The sequence below is a fragment of the Sinohyriopsis cumingii genome, chromosome 3 (assembly GCF_028554795.1).
Source record: "Sinohyriopsis cumingii isolate HCF-2022 chromosome 3, ASM2855479v2, whole genome shotgun sequence".
Classification (NCBI taxonomy): domain Eukaryota; kingdom Metazoa; phylum Mollusca; class Bivalvia; order Unionida; family Unionidae; genus Sinohyriopsis; species Sinohyriopsis cumingii.
The window spans coordinates 125,810,838-125,831,961 of NC_142963.1; the positions used below are offsets into that span (position 1 = coordinate 125,810,838).

Sequence of the window (21,124 nt, forward strand, 5' to 3'; positions counted from 1 at the left end):
TCTTATATTTTATTTTATGTAGTCTCTGTCATGATTTCTATAGATGTATGATACCATTGGATTGATAAGAAAGACATAAAAAATACAACGTTTACTCATGAATACATTTACACCTAATTTATTGCCATCATGGCAGCAGTCAATGAAACAAAATTAAAGTGCCTTAAAAAAAACTGAAAATAAAGTTTATATCTACCTAAAAGGAGGTCACACAAAAGATTTCTGTGGAAAAAATAATTATGTGCCAAAAATAATTTTTATTTCTGAGTTGTATCCAGCATCATACTTTTCCTTATAATAAAGCCTTATGTCCCATATTATATTTACAGCTTATGCTATACAGCTGTTATAATTTAAAGTATTATAATTTTAAACTAATTAGCACACAAATCAAAACTCAAGCTTTTCTGTCTCTATACTTGAGTCTGATTCCTGCCAACAGTGTTGTAAGCTAATACATATGCAGCAGATGTTTTATATGGATTCCCCGTGCTCTTTGCCCCAGTGAGCCGCATGCATCCCTAACACAGTCTAGATACTTTGAATGAAATGTTTAGATCTTTTCGCACGATCACCAATGATTAAATGTCTTAAAATTGTATTCAGTAATTATTTTATAGAATAACTGATGTACATCAGTTTATATTTTAGGAAGATATTTGTATTGTCTATGGACACAGTTTAAGTGAAAATTTCATTAAATACAGGTTGACGGCATTCGTAGTTAAATCCTTCCATCAGGCCAAGAAACACATCTTCGTGTCAGAGAATGTGCTCACACGAGCTATCAGTTGGATGTTAAAGCATCAGAGTTCAGATGGTTCCTTCTCAGCCATAGGAAGTGTTCACAGCAGTATGCTAAGGGTACTGTATCTTACTGTAAGAATTAAAGGATTTTAAAATCAAATCTTTTGGTGGTTTTACATTTTTGGATTACTCACAATTAAGCAAAATAATTGACCTAGGGGTTAGATAAAACTTAATATAATGTTATCTAATGGCCCTGAGTCATTTGTACAGCCACCCATAAAATGTCATGCTTTCATCTTATTCACCAGAATGGCTGAGCTTATGATATTCCAAATTGGAAGTGTTGTTTCTTATGATATACTCTGAAATTTGTTCGTGGGTGGCTTCACAAACAGTGCAGTTTTCACACCAACCAGGTTAAAAACTATTTTACCAAAGAGGCCATTGCAAAATTTAATCAAACATTGAGGGATGTAACAATTCAGTTTCCAGATTGGCTCCCATTGTGATGGTGTGGTGTTCATATGAACCAGCTTGAAATCCTACTTTCTTCTTCTACCGATAAGTCAATTTTAATTTAAGATCGGGATATTCCTTTAAGGTTGTAATACCAAATGGATAAGTCAGTTTTAATTTAAGATCGGGATATTCCTTTAAGGTTGTAATACCAAATTTGTGTTCAACTGGTCTTTCCTGTGATTTGTGCTAAAGCTGTGATTTTTGTGCTTAAGCTATGATATTTTTGCTTTAATCTTAATTTAACCTCAACCAAAATTACAATACTATTGCTTAAGCTAAAATGAAATTTAGCTTCAACAAAAATATGAGCTTTTGGTTTAAGCTCAGTTCTATTTGATCAATCTAGATTGTAATTTTGCCTCAAGTTAATTGCGGTTTTGATTTTGATAAAATATTTTCACCTTTGATAGCCTATTTTGCATACAATAAATCATATTTATGTTTAAGTCAAAATGTTTTTGTTTCAGTTAAATTAAGTTTAACTAACAACAAGAATAAAATATTGACATTTTGCTTGTGGGGCATAAATTGGTGCCCAGTAATTCAATTACCCTTCAGTTAGAAAATATTTTGCATTTTGTAACTTTCACGTTAAAACTTCTTTCTTGTGCAAATTAAAAGTTTTTCATTTTTTAGTTACTTTTTATTAATACATTGTATTTTATTATATATAAATATAGACACTGTTTAGGATTTGTCTCGAATTTTAATATTGCTTTTAATACTGCAGTATTGAATATGATGCTGAGTAATTTCTGAATCTTATCTACACAGCTTGCATATTCCTACTGTTAATATGACTGTATCTCAATGGCTATCTGGAGAGTCTTCTTCTAAAAATAAAGTCAATATGTTGCAGTTGTCTTAGATATTTTCATCAGAAAGATGCATTGACTTGCTTCATGATTTGATCAGAAAATTGGACAAAGAGATCATTAAATTAAATTGCATCTACTTCCATAAACCATTTTTAGACCTTTGAATATCAATATTAATGACAATAATGAATATAATAACATGGCCTGATCATAATGAAAGACTGTGTTGGATCCAATAGAAAGCATGCAAGTTCAGCAAGATGATGAAATTGTCATAGTCTTGGTTTCATAAAGAGGGAATTAAGAATTATTAGAAAAAGGAGTGCACAAATAGAAAATAACATAATGAAAAGAAAAAGTAATCCATAAACTATTTATAATGGAAACGGAACAAAAGCCAGGTGAGGACACCTGATTATCACTCCAGTAAGGAGAAATAAAAACAAAAGCAGAAGGGATTATATTGGCATGAAAGACTATAAATGAAAATGTACAAAAATAAAATGTCTTGGACATGTGCAGGAATAAGTAATATACCATCTTTAGTTCATTAAGCTAGTGCATTGTAAGTATACAAATCAACACTTCAAGTTACCCTTATTATTATGCAGACAGCTTTTTGGATAATCAGACAAAGGTTCATATGAATGTGTCGTAGAGCACCAGAAATAATACTCATCAGACTTAAAGACGGTCTGAATAAAGATGCTGTTAACCACATCAGAACTACTACAGAAAGACTAACTCCAAGGAACAGCCAGAATACTTCGGAAGTTTCTTGATATCTAATACCACAAGTGATAGTTCAGACTCAGAAACGGATATCCATAATTACCATTAAAGGGCTATGAAAAATGGGAATAATAATAATAATAATAACAATAATACGCCACATCAATGTCCCATGCATGCATTTAAGTAGTACTTAACATGAATGCAGAGCCACATAGTTTAAATCTCCAATCTTCATTTCTTCTATTTCAATAAATATAGGAAGAAATGGAACACTGTTGTTTAAAAAATATACTTTTGCAAACAATCTCATCCTTGTTTCCCAATTTATGAGATCAGTATGAAGCACTGAAGCACTGAATGCAATATTCTAGATTTCCCTCTTTTGTTCTGATAAATTTTTATTGGAACATGAAATGGAGTTGAAACTTGTTAGTTCTTGAATAATTCTGATTTTATAATGTGACAGTATAATGATTCTGTATGCCATAAAATCATAATTTAATCATCAAATTACTTTCCGTAAGGAACTCCACAAAAATTCGCTTTTTTCCCCAGTCATTTTATTGTTTCCTTTCTTCACTTGCAGTCGATACCTGATTTCTTTCATTCTCAGTCATCTCCTTTGTAGGGAGGGTCGTCAGTTGGATACAGTCTATCTGGTTTCTGCCTCATTGCCCTTTTGGAAAATGATGACATCCAAGACAATGTATGTATTTAGAACTGTGTTGATTTTTACTAATAATATTGAATTTTCCAATTTAGTACACACCAGTCATGAAGAAATGCTTTTATTCCACAAAGTAACATTCACAAAATAACATATCTGGTTTGGTGTTTTATGGCAAGAAAACACACATAGGTTATTTAATGCCAACACAATTGTAGTAAAGTGCCTTGCCCAGGTAGACACCATGGAAGCAAGCTTTGATTGATCTGTTGATAAGGTTCGAACTCGGTCAAAAATCTGTCATGCTAACCACTCTTAACACATTAATCCCTAGTGACAAGTTTAAGTGGCAGGAGGTAATAGCCTACTGCCGAGCTCTGTAGTGTCAAGGTCATGTATGATACACTAAAGTGGGTGGTATTATAGAAAGTTAGACAGATGTAACTCTACAATGATACCAAATAATCTGGATTTTCTAGTTGCACTTCAAAATAGAGTGAAAAGCCTCATATTTTGGACCCGATTTTTCTACCCAAAATTCGCCTGTGGTCAGAATCTGATTTTGTGACCAGATTTTAGACTTTTTGGTCTCAGAGCTAAGGTCCGTTAAGCAAAAAAAAAAGAAAAAAAAGAACTCCAACTTTTAACCTTTCTGCTCATGCGCGAGCCAAATAGCCAATGAAAAACCATGTTTCTAACACAACAAGGCAGTATGTTATTGGAAGATCACCTGGAAGTTGGTGTTTTAGAATGTATTCAGAAATAGCTTTCAAAATGTGTTTCCTACTCAAATTTCAGACAAAAACAACAAAAACATGCAGAGGTTAATGTGTTAACTGACTACAGTGAATGATTATGACTGCATAGAGTTAGATATGTCAGAGAGGTAGATATTTGACATGTTTTCAGTGCACCAAAATAATTATATAAGAACATTATTCTTTCATTTTAGCATAAGACATCCATTGTTAGAATGTTAGCATTTATGCTTTTCTCATATCTGAATTTCATTTTAGAATATGAATCAACAGATACAGAGAGCAGCAGCAAGAGCACGTGCCTATCTGGAAGCTCACGTGTATAATATATTCAATGCATATGATTTGGCCATAACAAGTTACGCTTTGGCACGCTCAGGCAGTAGCTTGGGCGGGGTACTATTTACCAGACTGGATAACATGGCTGTAGTTAAGGGTAAGAAATATAACACATATCGTACATCCATTCAGACATACAGTCCTTATTTTTTGCTTGAGTTCATCCAAAGTGAAGGGGCAGTCCGATACTTTGTTAGAAGTATAACATCACCATTTACATTTACCATAACTTTATTATCTGATCAATTGTCTTGACATTGAGATACAGAAGGTTTTAAACATTAAAATATAATTGAATACTTTTAAACCAATTTTTAGCAGTATTGTGCCGTATTTAGTCCTATCTAGCTAGGGGTACAAGCTGTGAAGGGTCCGATGAATCTATAGCTGTACCTGTTAATAAGTTACCAAATATTGAAATTTGCTTTTTTTTTCTCTATGCATAAGAGTTTATCAGATCTTTTGATAATTGTGTTATGTTCTGTCATCAATTGCAATTCTGAAGCTTTTGGTTGTTAATTTTAGATGGTAAAAAATTCTGGCCAACCCGTCCATCATCCAGTGTTGTACGTGACCCACTAACCACACCCTGGTTTGACTATTATATGAAGAGCCCTCCCCTTGACATCGAGATTGCGGCATATGCACTCCTTCATTATATCGAAACCAAGAACTTCGCCAGTGGATTGCCAGTACTTAAATGGCTGACCACACAAAGAAATGCCAACGGTGGCTTCCAATCAACACAGGTATAGACTATTGGAGAGAGAGAGAGAAAGAGAGGATGATGGATAAAAATAGTCTGTGGAATCAATGGATGGATGATCTGATGGAGGATTATATGGATACATTCATTGATAAACTGTTAAATTGAGTCATTGAAATATTCAAATTCACTCAGACCTTGATTATATTTTAGTTTGCATTTAATTCTTGCAGACAATATTAATATTATTTTCTTGTTTCATTAAGATGGTATGTTACATAAATGTATAAGTATAGGTGAATTGGGTCTTCATTTCAATTATATTTTGTAAAACAATTGATGCATTTTATATTTTGTAACAAGAACTAATTTTATGAGTCTTTATAAATTATAATTTCAACAAAGTTACCTTCAAAATGATTGGAAAGCACAAGTATGCAACACCAAAACCTTCAATCCACTCAACAGGGTAAATTGACTATAAGCCACAATAGAGATTAAATATGAAGCCCTACTGATTAGAGTAGCACATCATATACATTATGTCGACAGTTACCCTCATATTAATTAAAATTAATTTTATTGCACACAAAGAATTAATGAAACATATTTGAAAAATGTTTAAGTTATGGCCTTATTAATTTGTGTATAAAATAGTATACATTTGCAGTCAGATGGGTGACAGACAATACTGCTTGCATACCCAACAAACTGACAGTATGCCTGTTAATCACATGATGCTCACACCTTTGCAAGCCATAATGTTAGCTGTCCATATGTATCGGCACGGGTTTGAGTGAATGTAGCTATACGATAACTGTTTCACATGGTGTCAATGAAGCATGGAGAATCAACACTGCAGTATTTACACTAACTTATTGTATATAACCTATCCGTGTTAATTTATATTCTTAGATGGCAACCATTGGTGGAAATCTATATTATATACTGTATCATATATTGTCTACATTTGGAGAAGATATGAACATAAATTGTAAAGTTACAACATAACTTAGAACTATAGAACTATATTGTCCATTTGGGTAATGAGTGATTAAATAATTGTTCTCGAAACCACATTGGTGAAAGCGCTTGACAGAGCAGTCATGTTTCTACTGGTGGCGAAGGTAGTTTTTTGTATGCTTTAAGGTTTTGTTTAAAGTTCGTTATATTTCCATAACCTCTTGATCAATTATATTAGTACTAGGGACGTGTCAGTAATTAAGCCAATGAAATCCATTTTGATATACACATCCACATGCCTTAATATACCTTGGGGTCAAAATCAATGAGTCTATGTAATATGTATATTTCCTTAACCCCTTTATAGATTCCATACTTGAAATCTTAGAGCCAAGCCAGTTCATTCTGAGACACCTATTGAGCATGGGGTCAAAGTCACCACTTATGTTAAAGTTTTTTATTTTCATTGTGTATATCTTTTTTAATTGAATCCTGTGATCAATTCTGCTCACACGGTTATGCTAAAGTTACTACATAATGACACAAAGACAATTCTTTCTACAGAGCAGTAATTGAAAAAATTAACATTTCTCCAAAACTACAAATTTAAAATTTAAAAAGAAATAAAAAATTTATTTTGCATAGGAAAAGACGAGCATGTGCTTTATGCAAAGATATTAAATGAAATCACACAATATGGCAGTTGTTGTTATCGTATATTATTCCACTGTTTGAGAGCTATCAAGTAGGTTCTTGTATTATGATGTTAATAAACATTATTACACCAGCCCTAGGTCACTGTATTTTACCTTTTTCATTTTGAAGTCAATGGTAGAAATAAGATAAAAAATTATTTATAAAATGATTATGAAATTACATGTTGATAAAATTCAAATATCCTGTAAAGAATAATGATGTACACGAGGCTTTTATTTTCTATGTCTCCTGATGGAGCACTTGCTGTGCCTGCACTGGTGTAACATTATTGTTTTACAAGTCAGAGACAATGCTTGATTATCATGGTACTGTTCATTGATGGGTAATTCTTGATCATTAGAGATCAAACTAATGAAAAGTATAAGCATACCCATTAACTTGTGATTTTTGTCATTGCAGATATTTCAGTCATTCATAGACAGGTCTCAATGTATTCATCAGTTTTAAGTTGTATCTCTATAAAAAAACGAGGATTTTTTATTTTCTTTAGAACTCTTGCATTTCATGTAAGTAAATTTTTGTTTGCATGCTAATGATTTCTAACAAATATAGGGATGGGATAGACCATAAAAGAAATGAACCACAATGGTTTCAAATTTATATACATTGTGAAGACTTTATAGGCACATAAGTAACTGTCTCAGGAATGGTAACAAAAATGGAATTCATTGCCCGTATAATTGCGTGATAAGCTACCATTTGCATTGTGGTATGTTTGGTTTCCAGAATCTTAAAAATGCAACAATTGATTTAAAGTTTTCAATATATACATTTTACATTTCACCCTTTCAACGCGAAGGTAAAGGTTTTATTATTTTTACAGGATACTGTTCTGGCACTTCAAGCAATGTCTGAGTATGGAAGCCTGTTTTCTAGTGACCTCAATCTGCACCTAGATGTCGCCACTTACAACTTCACTCACAGCCTGACTGTACAGAAAATTGATGCGCTTGTCCTCAAGACTACTGAAGTAAATTTGTTTGCTACATACAGTATACCCTAGTTTTGTTCCCTGTATCTTTATAATGTTGGTCTGTCTTCCTCTGTTCTGTGTGTAAATGGTACACTTGTTCATTAGGCCCTGTTTTCTGCATACATGTCTTGAACCTGTTGTTTGCATATTGCTGTCTATCTTGCACTCCCTCTTCCATTAAGAAAAGAAACACATCATGGAACAAAAATCAGTTAGATTTAAATGAGTTAATGACAAAATAACTGAAATGTCATATATGCATAAAATTGATCTTTGTTCTTGGGACCATCCATTTTGAAGTCACCTGGTCGTAAGGCTAATTGATCTTATTTTGTTAGGTTTGTTGTGCATCAACAATTGCTTTTTACCTCTAAAGTCCAAATTTCTGATCAGATCTTGATCAAACTTAAAATCTGGACCCATCTCAAAAAATCTCAACCAAGTTTGATAATGAGATAGATTGGCGTGCATGTTAATGAGATCATGACCACAATTGAAACCATAACTCCAACTTTATTTTGATAAAACTTGGAATATTTACTCACATCAACAAGATCTTGGATGCATTTGATAATATGAAAGATCCATGCATTTTAGGGAGGTGATTTTGCAAATGATTGGCTTTGTTTGTTACCACACTGATACATGTATTTCTGATCTGATTTTAAGGAGTATAAGCTAATGCAATCAAGATTTTACATACATTCAGTAAATTGTAAGATCAAAACACTGTTCATATTTTAGTTTTCTGTATATCTTTATTTGTCACCATGCACATTGCCTTAAATAAACAAAATATATCCACTACTATCAATTACATGATTCATCTCTTGTGAATGGTTTCCATTCTTCTAAAATTGTGCCACCCCATGCTGTAACTCTTATGGACATTATCAATGTGATATACTGGCAGTGCTGTGACACACCAGTATTACATGCAATATAAAGATAAATGAAGCAAGTCAAAATTGTGATCGGGGTATAATAAGCTAAATCTGATTGTACCGTTTGTTGCTATTAGTATTATTATAAGTTGTAGTACCTCCGGTGTAAAATGCTTATGCACCTTGATGCGTAGTGTGTCTCAAAAATAACCATTCACATCATTTGGTCTCATGAGATTTTTCAGACATCAGGAATAATTATTACTTTTCACTAGTTTCAACTCTGCAGAGGTTTATCTCCCCTGGCACATTGGTCATTACATTGTGTAATGTGGCTGCATGACTAGAACTGGACACAGGTTAAGAAACTGTACTTTGTAATTAATTCTAACATTATGGTTATTGCAAATAGGATGAAATATTTAATCTGCTGCCAATAAAATAAAAAGTTTTTTATTCAAACTTAACCCCAAAATCAAATTATTCACGAACTCCAGGGCATTCACAATAATGATTTTTATTTATTGGCCCCTTAAACATGTAGTTGAAAAGTTGAGTGTTTTGAATGAACGACTACTGTTGTGTCAAGGAAAGCATTTATGCATTCAAATAGCTTGATATGTTATGAACTGTGATGAACATTTTAGAAACTAAAAAAACTATTTGTTCTAGTACAATTTAGTTTATAAAATATTTTTACCCGTTAGCATTATGTGCTTTAAGTACTACATGCAGTTAAAAAAAGTAATTATAATATATAGTTTGTACAGTTGACTATTAGCACTCAGATGGCTAAAACACATAGTGTAATGACCAAAGTGTGAACACATGCTTTAATAATATGTAATCCACTGAACAAGACATGGCAGAAGGGGTTCATTGTATGAATGTGTTTCATTCTGCATCTTGTTTCTGGCTAAAGTGTTCACCTGCTTTCAAATAATTTATTGAGGGAATTCAAAACCTTCAAGACCCTTTTATCTCTGTACCAGAAATATTTTGGAGAGAAATCAGAACATATTACTGTCATCACTGGAAATATCCAAGGTGTACTCAGCCTCCTTAATTCAGTACTTGTTTCTAATGAACATAAATAGCCTACCAGAATATTTGAAACAAAAATTTTAAGATTATTGCATATGACAAACGTATTCCTAAAAAAGCATAGAGTATGTCTCTGATGCCCGAAGATTCCAATCAGACAAATTGAAGGTTCTGGTTGATTGATCGATGTGAGCAGAGTGGCTTTCATCCAGATAAATGAAACATTACATTTTCATGTCTAAAGGCCAGTTCATGAAAGTTTAATAATATATATATATTTATTACATAGTTTAAAGAAAATGGAAAAAAGGAGGATAAGACATTGTCATTAGAAGATTGCAATAACACAAAATTAGTGGCATATTTTACAGAGCTAAAATGCTGCCTTGGGTAGTGGTCTGAGAGGCAGCATTCGGCTTCTTAGTTTTGGCAGTGGCATCAACAAGGGCAACGTCACAGATTTTCAAAACATATTATCCTCCTTTTTCCCTAGTCTATCTCTCCCTCTTTCTTTTTCCTTTTCTTTTCCTTTCTTTTTTCTCTTTCCTTTTTTATTTTTTCCCTTTTTGCCACCCCTACATAAGTTCTGCTTGGGGTGATTCACCTCTGCACCCTTTCCATAGGCCAGTGCTCATGATCAGTGTTTGAGACAGTATACAGGTTACAGCATAAGGGGAAGCATTCCAGAAGGAAAATGTGATTCATTCATCCAAAAGGCTATACAGAAGTTTGCATGGAACTAAATCCCCATATCCTGTTCTGTTTAATTGTTGTCTTGATTTGTTCATGGGATTGCAATCAGGTGTGCTGACATGTGGATTGTTCTATTTCAGGTTCCAGTCTCCTTCTCACAAGGAAATGTTCCAGAAGTGAATATAACCGCTACTGGGAAAGGAGCTGCCCTAGCCCAGGTTGGTTTATCTAGTCCATGTTTTTTAGTCAAGTATAAACTAGTAATGGGACTATGGAACACGATTTGCCTGCTAAGGCGAACTAAATGTAAAACTTAACTAAACAAAATGGGTAACACCAGGAACAAAAGAAAAATAAATTGAAGTAAATTTGACATCAAACTGGCATTAGATTTTGAACAAGGAATTATTGATTCTGTTGAATTATTTGACTTATATTCATGCTCTCTTATTATGGAACATGTTTTAAATTATTCTTCTTTTATTCTTTCATGCAATTTATCATATCTTTGTTCACTTCTAGTGGGAAAAAGAAAGACACACCTGTATTGAAATACTTTATATGAAAGGAAAGAGTATGTAATGTATATATAAAATATGAAATAAATATATTGATGAAAGTTAACTATGTGCCAGTTTTATTTCCTCATTGTAAACAAGAATGTATGTTTGTATCAGCTAGGGTAATGGTACAGCAGCACAACTCTGGCTGTATAGCACATAAATTAACAAGTTGTTAATTGATAATCTGCAAAAGTCTGCAGAAAAGCACAAAAGAAAAGGGTAGATCTCTTTCAGTTCTATGTATTTATTACTTAACAAGAATTCAAGAATATTAATGGAATATTAATAAATAATGAATGCCATAATGATTCTACCATCATTACTCAAAGTGCCACTTATTTCTCTTCATAACACATAATTGGAAAGTGTTGGCATTTTTACTTCATTAGAAAATTAGAAAGTTTTATTGGTACAAATATAATTTAAGCACATTGACACTATGTTAAACTGCCATGTGAGTATCTGAGAACACATGTGAAATATAATTAAATTTCTGTTTATCATAGATTCAGTTCACAAAAAAACTGTCCATTATTATTCTTGCATTTATTTTTATGAATTAATGATATAAAAATGTAAAAGGCTAAAAGTTTGAAAATTTAGATGACATTTACAGAAATATGATGCCTAAGCCATATTATTGATGTTTTCTTTTCTTCTTAAGGTTCATGTTTCATTTTATGTGGAGACAGAGGAGAGCAACAACGCATACAATGTCAGTGTTAATCTCATTAAAGAGACGTTACGCTCTGTTGTAGTGGAGACATGTGTACGGTTAGTAGTCAGTTAGGTTCCTTGAAATTTAGAGATTTTTATTTTATAAACTTTAAGACGAATTTTGATTTTCAGAAAAACATGTCCATGTGCAATCGGTTCTAGGCTTTTGTCTTTTGAAGAATTTTTCTATCTAAATGTCCACTCTCTGAAACGAATTGTCCTCATATACTTAAGCAGTTCTTTTTCTGCTTGGTTATTGGTAAAAATAATCATTATAATACTGTATAATACAGAATTTGATTTTAATCTTGTAAATGAATTATACATTAACTCTAATCTATGTAAATTATTCCAGAAAAATGGTATGGATACTTTGTCTATTATATGTTTATCATCATATATTTCTATTGGATGAGATATTTTTCATCCTATGATGATTTTCACAGCAGCCTTCCTCAGATCAAAAGATGGTGATTTTTTAAATCCATTTATCATTATTTAATATTGACATTTAATCATTGCTGCTGTCTAACAAGTGATCCTCGTATAAATCATATCACATGACTGTAAAAAGTGGCTGACTGTATGCTGAAAATTTCTAATTCATATGTGTGCATGTTATAAATGAGGTACAAAGGATCATTTGCAATGTCTAGTACAGATGGTGGTCAATGACACATTTAGGATGTTAATTAATGAATGTAAAATGAAATGTATGATTTTGGGGACATCACAAAAGCTACACAAGTCAGGGAACCCAGAACTATCTCTTGCAATAAATAATCATCCATTAGAAAATGTTGAACATGAAAACATGAAAAGCTCGTAGGTGTGTCCGTAGATAATAATTTATTATGGCATGACCATATTGATAAGCTTTGGAAAACAATGTCATCTAAAATTGCCCTACTCACCAGAATCAAGAAATCCTTACCCATGGAAACTCGAAATCTATACTACAAGTCATATATTCTTCCAACAATGGATTATTGTACAAATGTATGGGGAAACTATGCTAAATCTGAGCTTGACAGGATTTATAAGCTTCAGAATGAGTAGCACATGTAATTTTAGATGCATCTATTGATCATCCCTCAAAAGCATTATTTACAGAACTCAAATGGTTCACAATATATGACATGACAGATTTTCACAAGGCAGTTCTTTTATATAAATGTCTACAACATGGAACTGCACCAGAGTATCTTCAGGACTTATTCAGGCCTTTTTCAACACAAGACCAGTTGAGATCAATATCACATGGAAACCTTCTAGCACCAAAACCAAGAACAGAGCAAATTAAAAAGAGCTTCCAATACTATGGTACAGTTCTGTGGAACAAGCTTTCACTACATGTAAAATCTGCTGAAAATATTAGAGTATTTAAGAAGAGATCATCAGCATGTATGTGTTTCTAATAGATAATGGAATTTAGTATTTTAATACTAAACGTGTTAAAATAAACAGTACTTATTGCTATCTTCATATAATGTGCATTGTTATACTCTCCTTAAGAGGGCCTAAGGGAGAATAGTCCTTGACTAATGAGTCACCCTCTATAAATAAAGCATTATTATTATTAGTAGTAGTAGTAGTATTAGTAGTATTTTTTAAAAATGATTTCCTTTATTTAGTCTTTACCAGTTATGTGATGATTGTTTGATCAAGTTTCAGCAAACAAGATTTCCTGGAGTATTTTGTCTTAAAACAATAACACTTTATGCATTCGATTCTTATATCTGACCGTAGTATTCTTAGAAGCCTTGAAATAATTTATTTATAACCATCATAAATCTAGCTCTTTATGTTGACTGAATGTATTCGTTTCAAAATGTTGATTTTTTATTTGATCTCATTTGTAGCAGCATTTCAGTTGTGACAGATGAATTATCTATATATTCGTCCAACATTAATGAACTTTTATTGACAACAAACATTTTCAATGACACTGAATTTTTTGCTGAGAAAGTTTGCTTATTTTATGTCACAGAGAACGATATATACCATAGATTTCTCCTTCAATACCTTCCCTGAACACAAATTTAGGAATATAAACCTGCTACATCCTGAAATCCAGTCCTATGGAAAAGAAGAAAATTTGTTGTTTCTGTTTATCTCATATAGACAAAGGGAATTAACTCTAGTTCATTACCTTCTTTGCCACCACTGGGTGTCACTAGCTTGTAAGCTTTGCTTCCACACAGCAACATCGCATGAGATATATCCCATGGATTCCAAGTCAAATTTGTGTTAAATTCGAACCACACATATAGGAGTTTAGATTTATTTGGATTAAATTCATTCCTAAACTTTCTTGACCTTGGCAATTTTGGTACAGTGCACTTGGTGCATGTAGCTATTCATGGTTTTGTGTACACTGTCTATTGTTTGCTCACCCATTTAATAACAGGCCTTGTTTTAGTGACTTATTAATATGCTGCATTGTTAATTTATACATTTTTGTTGTTTTGTTTTATCTTGTCATTTCAGTGAAACCTGTTGATGAAGTGTAGTAAGTGCAACATGTCCAAAGCTAAGGAAGGCACACAGTAGTCGTGCCTTGCGTGTATAAATTGTACTTCTCCAGTACCATGATGTGTGTGCACTATATGGTTCAAGAATGTATAGACTACAGATTTTTCAAAAGTTGACTAAGGCTAAGAAAGAGAGTGTCTCTGCAAAAAGTCAGTCCTGATTATATCAGACAACTCTGTAGTGGTGACATACATGCTCAAATGGGTGATGGGGAGTGGAGGGCACCAAATCATCTGATCTATGCATGCTATCTTTGTCAGTGCTGCCAACCTCAGATCAGCAGACTAATTGATGCATTCTCAGCAGATTTAGTGTCCTGGCTGATGTTCTCTCCTAGACAGAATCTGAGTTTGTTGATATGGAACTGTCGCTTCATCTATCAGATTTGAGGCATTCCAGTGATTTACCTTTTACACTAATTTGGAACCATAAATGATTCAGATTTATCTCATGGGTTCAGGGCCCAAAAGCTTTGGCCATGGATGCAATGTCAATCAGTTGGGAAGGTTGATGGGCATGTTCCTATCCCCCCACAGTCTTAGTACCCAACATAATACAGAATATAGGTGGTCAGAAGTGCAAAATAATTCTGATAGTGTCTTTTCAACGGGACAAGTACTGAGATCTACTCAATCCGATATACCTACCCAGGGATATTATGGCCAAACCAATTTTTATTTAAACAACCACATTGCAAGTGCTTAACCCCTATCTGGATCATTGTCTGTTTCACAACTCTTATCAGACAGCCTTGAAAGGGAAAGAATTTAGACCTTCGATTGTGGAGAGTCGAATCTTGAAAGCAAGTCTTATTGACAGCCCAGCCAACTCTGAATGTTTATGATGGAAAAAGGTGTGTTTTCAGAACTAGTGTTCAGTCAATAACATAATCACTTTGATTGCCTCAATCCCTCGACTAGCCAACTTTTCCTCTGGTTCTAAAGAGAAAACGTGGGCAACAGTTACCATCAATTGCTAGGGTTCATGATATCTGACATAATCAAACATCATGGCAGAGGACATATTGCTCATGATAAAAATCCATCTGAACTGTTGGCCATTTTTAATTTGAATAGGACAAAACCCTTCACCTAGTTTCAAAATGCAATCTGTCCTGGATCTTATCTTCAGTTTATATTGGATGGTTTTGTGATCCTTGTGACTCAACTAGACATACTAGCCAACAGGGGCAGTCGAAGATATTCTCCCCCCTCGTCTGTAGATAAGTTCAGAGCAGTGAGTATACTAGATACTATCCGTGCCCTCAAGCACTACTTGAAGCACACAGAGACAGGTCATGATATGCATAAAGGACACTTTCTCCCTGTGAAGGTGAGAAAGCAAGCCATTACCTGCCAAGTCAAATCTTTGTTGCTTAAGTTTGTTGTATGCTCAGCCTACTCTAACATTCCAAAATTTCCAAGTTGCCTTATGAGACTGTTACTTCATGAAATAAGCATGATCTCTGCAAGCCTCGCATTCAAATGTAAAGTTGCGACTCAAGACATCATAGATCTGTTTATGCACATCGTATTATGATGGTAAGAAGATTTTAATGATCATCTTCTTAATTTGGCAGAGTGGTCACAGTTTGTGTGACCGTATGCTGTCTTGCTTGAAGTAGGAGAGCAGGTTATCATTCACAAAGGGAATCTGATCTTTCTTATCTAGAATAATATCCAAGGTATGATGCTGAGCATACTCTCATATTGCCCATTCTCCTAATGTTATTGTATTCAAAGAAAAAGCAAATTTTAAGAAAATTATCTTTCACTGAGAATACTTACTGGGTCATATTACTGAAAACCCTCCCCATCATTCCGCCATGCCAACATCATCAGTAGTCTGTCTCACAGCTTAAAAACTAGCTACACCAGACATTTGCCTATGTGATATATACAGAAAATACGAATTTTTGTAATTTCAGTAGCAGGCTTATATCCCTAGTAAATGTGATTGGGTAAACAAAATATACTGAAAAGTTTGCTTCCCATCTTGTCATGTCTTTTTCAAAACACTTTGTAAATATTGGAACTGAAATATTTATATGTAAACACAACTGCTTCCATTTTTATTCTCACCTATTGACGCTCACATTTTGCAAGACAGTGCTAGAAAGAAGAGACCAATATTCGTCTTTTTTTTTTGTTTTTCTAAAGTGTACAAAATCCAACAAGTGTACTTCATTGATTTTTGATCAAAATATGATTATTAAAATTTTGAAATAACTATGTTTTGCTCTGAATATTATCATTTGTCTATATACATTTTTAAACAGCTGGACACATGCTGGAAGTAGTGGAATGACAGTGGTTGAAATGGGTTTACCTACTGGTTTCATGGCAGAATTAGACAGCTCAAACACCAAAATACCAAACCTCAAAAAGCAAGAAAATAAAGACAGACAAATTGTGCTCTACTTCGATCAGGTAAATAACTGTCAAAGAATAAAGTTCTTGCCTACTTTGTCTGGTTAGCAGTCAAATTAATTTCTCCTTCATCTGGAACAACTATTATTTGATATGATGTTCTTTAGAAAAATGGTGGAGTTGAGCAGTTGAAAAGAAAATAAACTTCAGTGCAGCATGAAACATTAATCACACTGGCAAAGAAATGTAATAAATGCTTTCAAAATTAGAACTGATGGAAAATGAAAATCTAAATTTCATGCTTAAGCTTTATATACCATGGAATTGTTTACAGTATGCCATGAATAATAGTGGTTTTCCTCCATTGTGCTATCATATGAATATGTTTCAGTTTGATGGTCACAACTCGTGCTTGTACATGGAGATGATTCGTGTAGAACTTGTTGCCAAATCTCAGCCTGCCTCTATCAAAGTATATGATTATTATGAGCCAGGTAAAATAATTAAACTAAATTATTCCATGTTGTTTTCTTATACCTCAGTTTGCAGTCTTATCTTTCATTACTAAAATTCAAACATGTGACATTCATTATCTATTTTATTTCCTGAGATAAAGATCTCATATTTCCCGAATTTCTCAAGAACATCAAAATATTGCCATTTAGTATCTGACATTTTCTCTTTAATTTTCACAGATTTTTGAACAACTCTTTTTTTGTCTCTTTAGCTCTATTTGTCAACAACTTGTGCAATCATGGCCCTACATCCATCATTGCCTGTTATCAACTGATTTTTCTATTTGCTGCTCATAAAATACAGAAAAAAGTCATGAAAACTTGGTACGCAGTTTCAGTCTGATGTCCTAATGAAAATGGTGCTCCTTGGATATCCAATACAACTGCCTAGGCAGCCATCTTGTAAATATTGTTATGCTACTGGTATTCATCATGAAAGAATGTTTTTTCAAAATGGGGTTTATGCTAAAAGATTTGTAAAGTGTATAGTTGACCCTAAATAAAAATGGTGCTGATGTTACCACCAAAATGGTGGAATATGATACATCTTGTTTTTGCTAAATCTTCTTAAATGGATGGTCATGTTGACATTGAGTTCTTATTAAAAAAATTCCAACTATATGTAGCTGGTTCAGTTTGAAAGTGATGCCAATTTGATCCAACAATATGACTGCATGAGTATTGCCTTTAAAATCTTGATATCGCCAATTCTCTGAAGATGTTTGTATCCTTATGGGATTTGCACTGGAACATATCTTATGCTATGAAGTATGATTTTTCCTCTTGAATGTATAGTCATACCAATATGAGGTTTTCTTTAAAACAATTCTTGCAATATATAGTTCATCAAATAAAAACTAGTGCTGATGTGGCCCATCAAGATGGCTTCCATAGTGGCTATTGTGAAGAAATCTTATTAGGGCAGGTACTTTGAAATATGTTGATATCAACATGAGGTTTTCGTTTAACACTTCTTGTAGTATGTTTTTGGTCCTATATTAAAATGATGCTGATTTAACCTTCAAACTGCCCCGATGTTTGGTGGCCACTTTAAAAATCTTTTTATATCTAGATCTTCTGAAGAGATCATTGTACCTACATTGTGTTTTCACTTAAACATACATAACAGAAAGTAGCTGATGTTGAATGAACGTGATTCTGATTTGACCTTCAACATGACAACCATGGTGGCCATCAAAAATGTGTTATCAGTTCTATTCCTGAAGATTTGGTTTCATTGTCGCTAAATGAATTCTTTACGTATGTAAATTGTGTAATTTTTCCTGTATGAAAATGTTGTAAATCTTGCTACTAAATTCTCCCTGCTACTGTGAAAGCCATCTTCATGAATTTAGGACCATATTGAACTTATGAACATGGTAACTTTTACAAATAATAATTAATTTTAACTAGACTTTGTATTTAATTGGACATCAGTAAACAAGCTTATAGTAACAGTCCGACAATGATTTCAAAGTCAAATGTTTTGACTCAGGTTTTTCAAGTGTAATGATTTGTGATGATGGCATAGATTTTTATCAGACCTAGTTTGTAGATGTATTGGAATTCTACCTTGAATGATGCAAGTTTAATGAGAGGTTGGAGGTGATTATTGATTTATTCCAACTTCGCATCTGGTTATAGCATCTGAGTTCATTTATCTTTCATCTATTGTATCAAGTTCAGTGTCAGAGATCATGAGAAAGATTTTGTACTGTGCTTGTCTTGTAAACTAGTTAACTTAGCAAACAAAAAATGTTCTGTCTGAATTTGCTATGTTACAGTTTTAAAAAAAATATATATCTTAGTTCAGTAATTGGCAGTTAAAAGAGGAGGGAAGAAATGGAGTTCTGGTGAATTCCTACATGTTCTATTCAGCCTGCAGAGCATCAGTCCTTTTAAAGGATTCTTGTCTTAAATATATAGCATTTTTTTTTAATACCACATCAGCACATGAACACTATTTGGTTCTGAAGTAATAGGTATGAGGTTTTTTATCCTGATGCACACTATGACAGTTAATTGAGCAGGCTTGCCTTAGCTAGATTGGAAGCTTTCACTTACCTGTTATAGGCCAAGATTGGAAGCTTTCCCTTACCTGTTATAGGCCAAGATTGGAAGCCTTCAATTACCTGTTATAGGCCAAGATTGGAAGCATTCACTTACCTGTTATAGGCCAAGATTGGAAGCATTCACTTACCTGTTATAGGCCAAGATTGGAAGCATTCACTTACCTGTTATAGGCCAAGATTGGAAGCCTTCACTTACCTGTTCTAGGCCAAGATTGGAAGCATTCAGTTACCTGTTATAGGCCAAGATTGGAAGCCTTCCCTTGCCTGTTATAGGCCAAGATTGGAAGCATTCACTTACCTGTTATAGGCCAAGATTGGAAGCCTTCCCTTACCTGTTATAGGCCAAGATTGCAAGCATTCACTTACCTGTTATAGGCCAAGATTGGATGCTTTCACTTACCTGTTATAGGCCAAGATTGGAAGCATTCACTTACCTGTTATAGGCCAAGATTGGATGCTTTCACTTACCTGTTATAGGCCAAGATTGGAAGCCTTCACTTACCTGTTATAGGCCAAGATTGGAAGCATTCACTTACCTGTTATAGGCCAAGATTGGAAGCCTTCACTTAACTGTTATAGGCCAAGATTGGAAGCCTTCCCTTACCTGTTATAGGCCAAGATTGGAAGCATTCACTTACCTGTTATAGGCCAAGATTGGAAGCATTCACTTACCTGTTATAGGCCAAGATTGGAAGCCTTCACTTACCTGTTATAGGCCAAGATTGGAAGCCTTCACTTACCTGTTATAGGCCAAGATTGGAAGCCTTCCCTTACCTGTTATAGGCCAAGATTGGAAGCCTTCACTTACCTGTTATAGGCCAAGATTGGAAGCATTCACTTACCTGTTATAGGCCAAGATTGGAAGCCTTCTCTTACCTGTTATAGGCCAAGATTGGAAGCATTCACTTACCTGTTATAGGCCAAGATTGGATGCTTTCACTTACCTGTTATAGGCCAAGATTGGAAGCATTCACTTACCTGTTATAGGCCAAGATTGGATGCTTTCACTTACCTGTTATAGGCCAAGATTGGAAGCCTTCACTTACCTGTTATAGGCCAAGATTGGAAGCATTCACTTACCTGTTATAGGCCAAGATTGGAAGCATTCACTTACCTGTTATAGGCCAAGATTGGAAGCCTTCACTTACCTGTTATAGGCCAAGATTGGAAGCCTTCACTTACCTGTTATAGGCCAAAATTGGAAGCCTTCACTTACCTGTTATAGGCCAAGATTGGAAGCCTTCACTTACCTGTTATAGGCCAAGATTGGAAGCCTTCCCTTACCTGTTATAGGCCAAGATTGGAAGCCTTCACTTACCTGTTATAGGCCAAGATTGGAAGCATTCACTTACCTGTTATAGGCCAAGATTGGAAGCCTTCACTTACCTGTTATAGGCCAAGATTGGAAGCATTCACTTACCTGTTATAGGCCAAGATTGGAAGCCTTCTCTTACCTGTTATAGGCCAAGATTGGAAGCATTCACTTACCTGTTATAGGCCAAGATTGGATGCTTTCACTTACCTGTTATAGGCCAAAATTGGAAGCATTCACTTACCTGTTATAGGCCAAGATTGGATGCTTTCACTTACCTGTTATAGGCCAAGATTGGAAGCCTTCACTTACCTGTTATAGGCCAAGATTGGAAGCATTCACTTACCTGTTATAGGCCAAGATTGGAAGCATTCACTTACCTGTTATAGGCCAAGATTGGAAGCCTTCACTTACCTGTTATAGGCCAAGATTGGAAGCCTTCACTTACCTGTTATAGGCCAAAATTGGAAGCCTT

General features: G+C 34.0%; 1 protein-coding gene across 2 annotated transcripts in view; it reads left to right on the forward strand.

Moving 5' to 3' along the window:
• The window catches only part of LOC149803788 (CD109 antigen-like), a 102,950-nt gene that overhangs the window by 72,807 nt on the left and 9,019 nt on the right, over window positions 1-21,124 (forward strand). For both annotated transcript variants that reach the window (XM_089953584.1, XM_089953585.1), the window contains exons 27-35: window positions 708-864; window positions 3,451-3,528; window positions 4,506-4,683; window positions 5,112-5,335; window positions 7,796-7,942; window positions 10,707-10,784; window positions 11,794-11,903; window positions 16,660-16,810; window positions 17,142-17,244. In XM_089953584.1, the coding sequence (XP_089809710.1) occupies window positions 708-864; window positions 3,451-3,528; window positions 4,506-4,683; window positions 5,112-5,335; window positions 7,796-7,942; window positions 10,707-10,784; window positions 11,794-11,903; window positions 16,660-16,810; window positions 17,142-17,244 (1,226 nt within the window). The remainder of the gene's footprint in view (window positions 1-707; window positions 865-3,450; window positions 3,529-4,505; window positions 4,684-5,111; window positions 5,336-7,795; window positions 7,943-10,706; window positions 10,785-11,793; window positions 11,904-16,659; window positions 16,811-17,141; window positions 17,245-21,124) is intronic.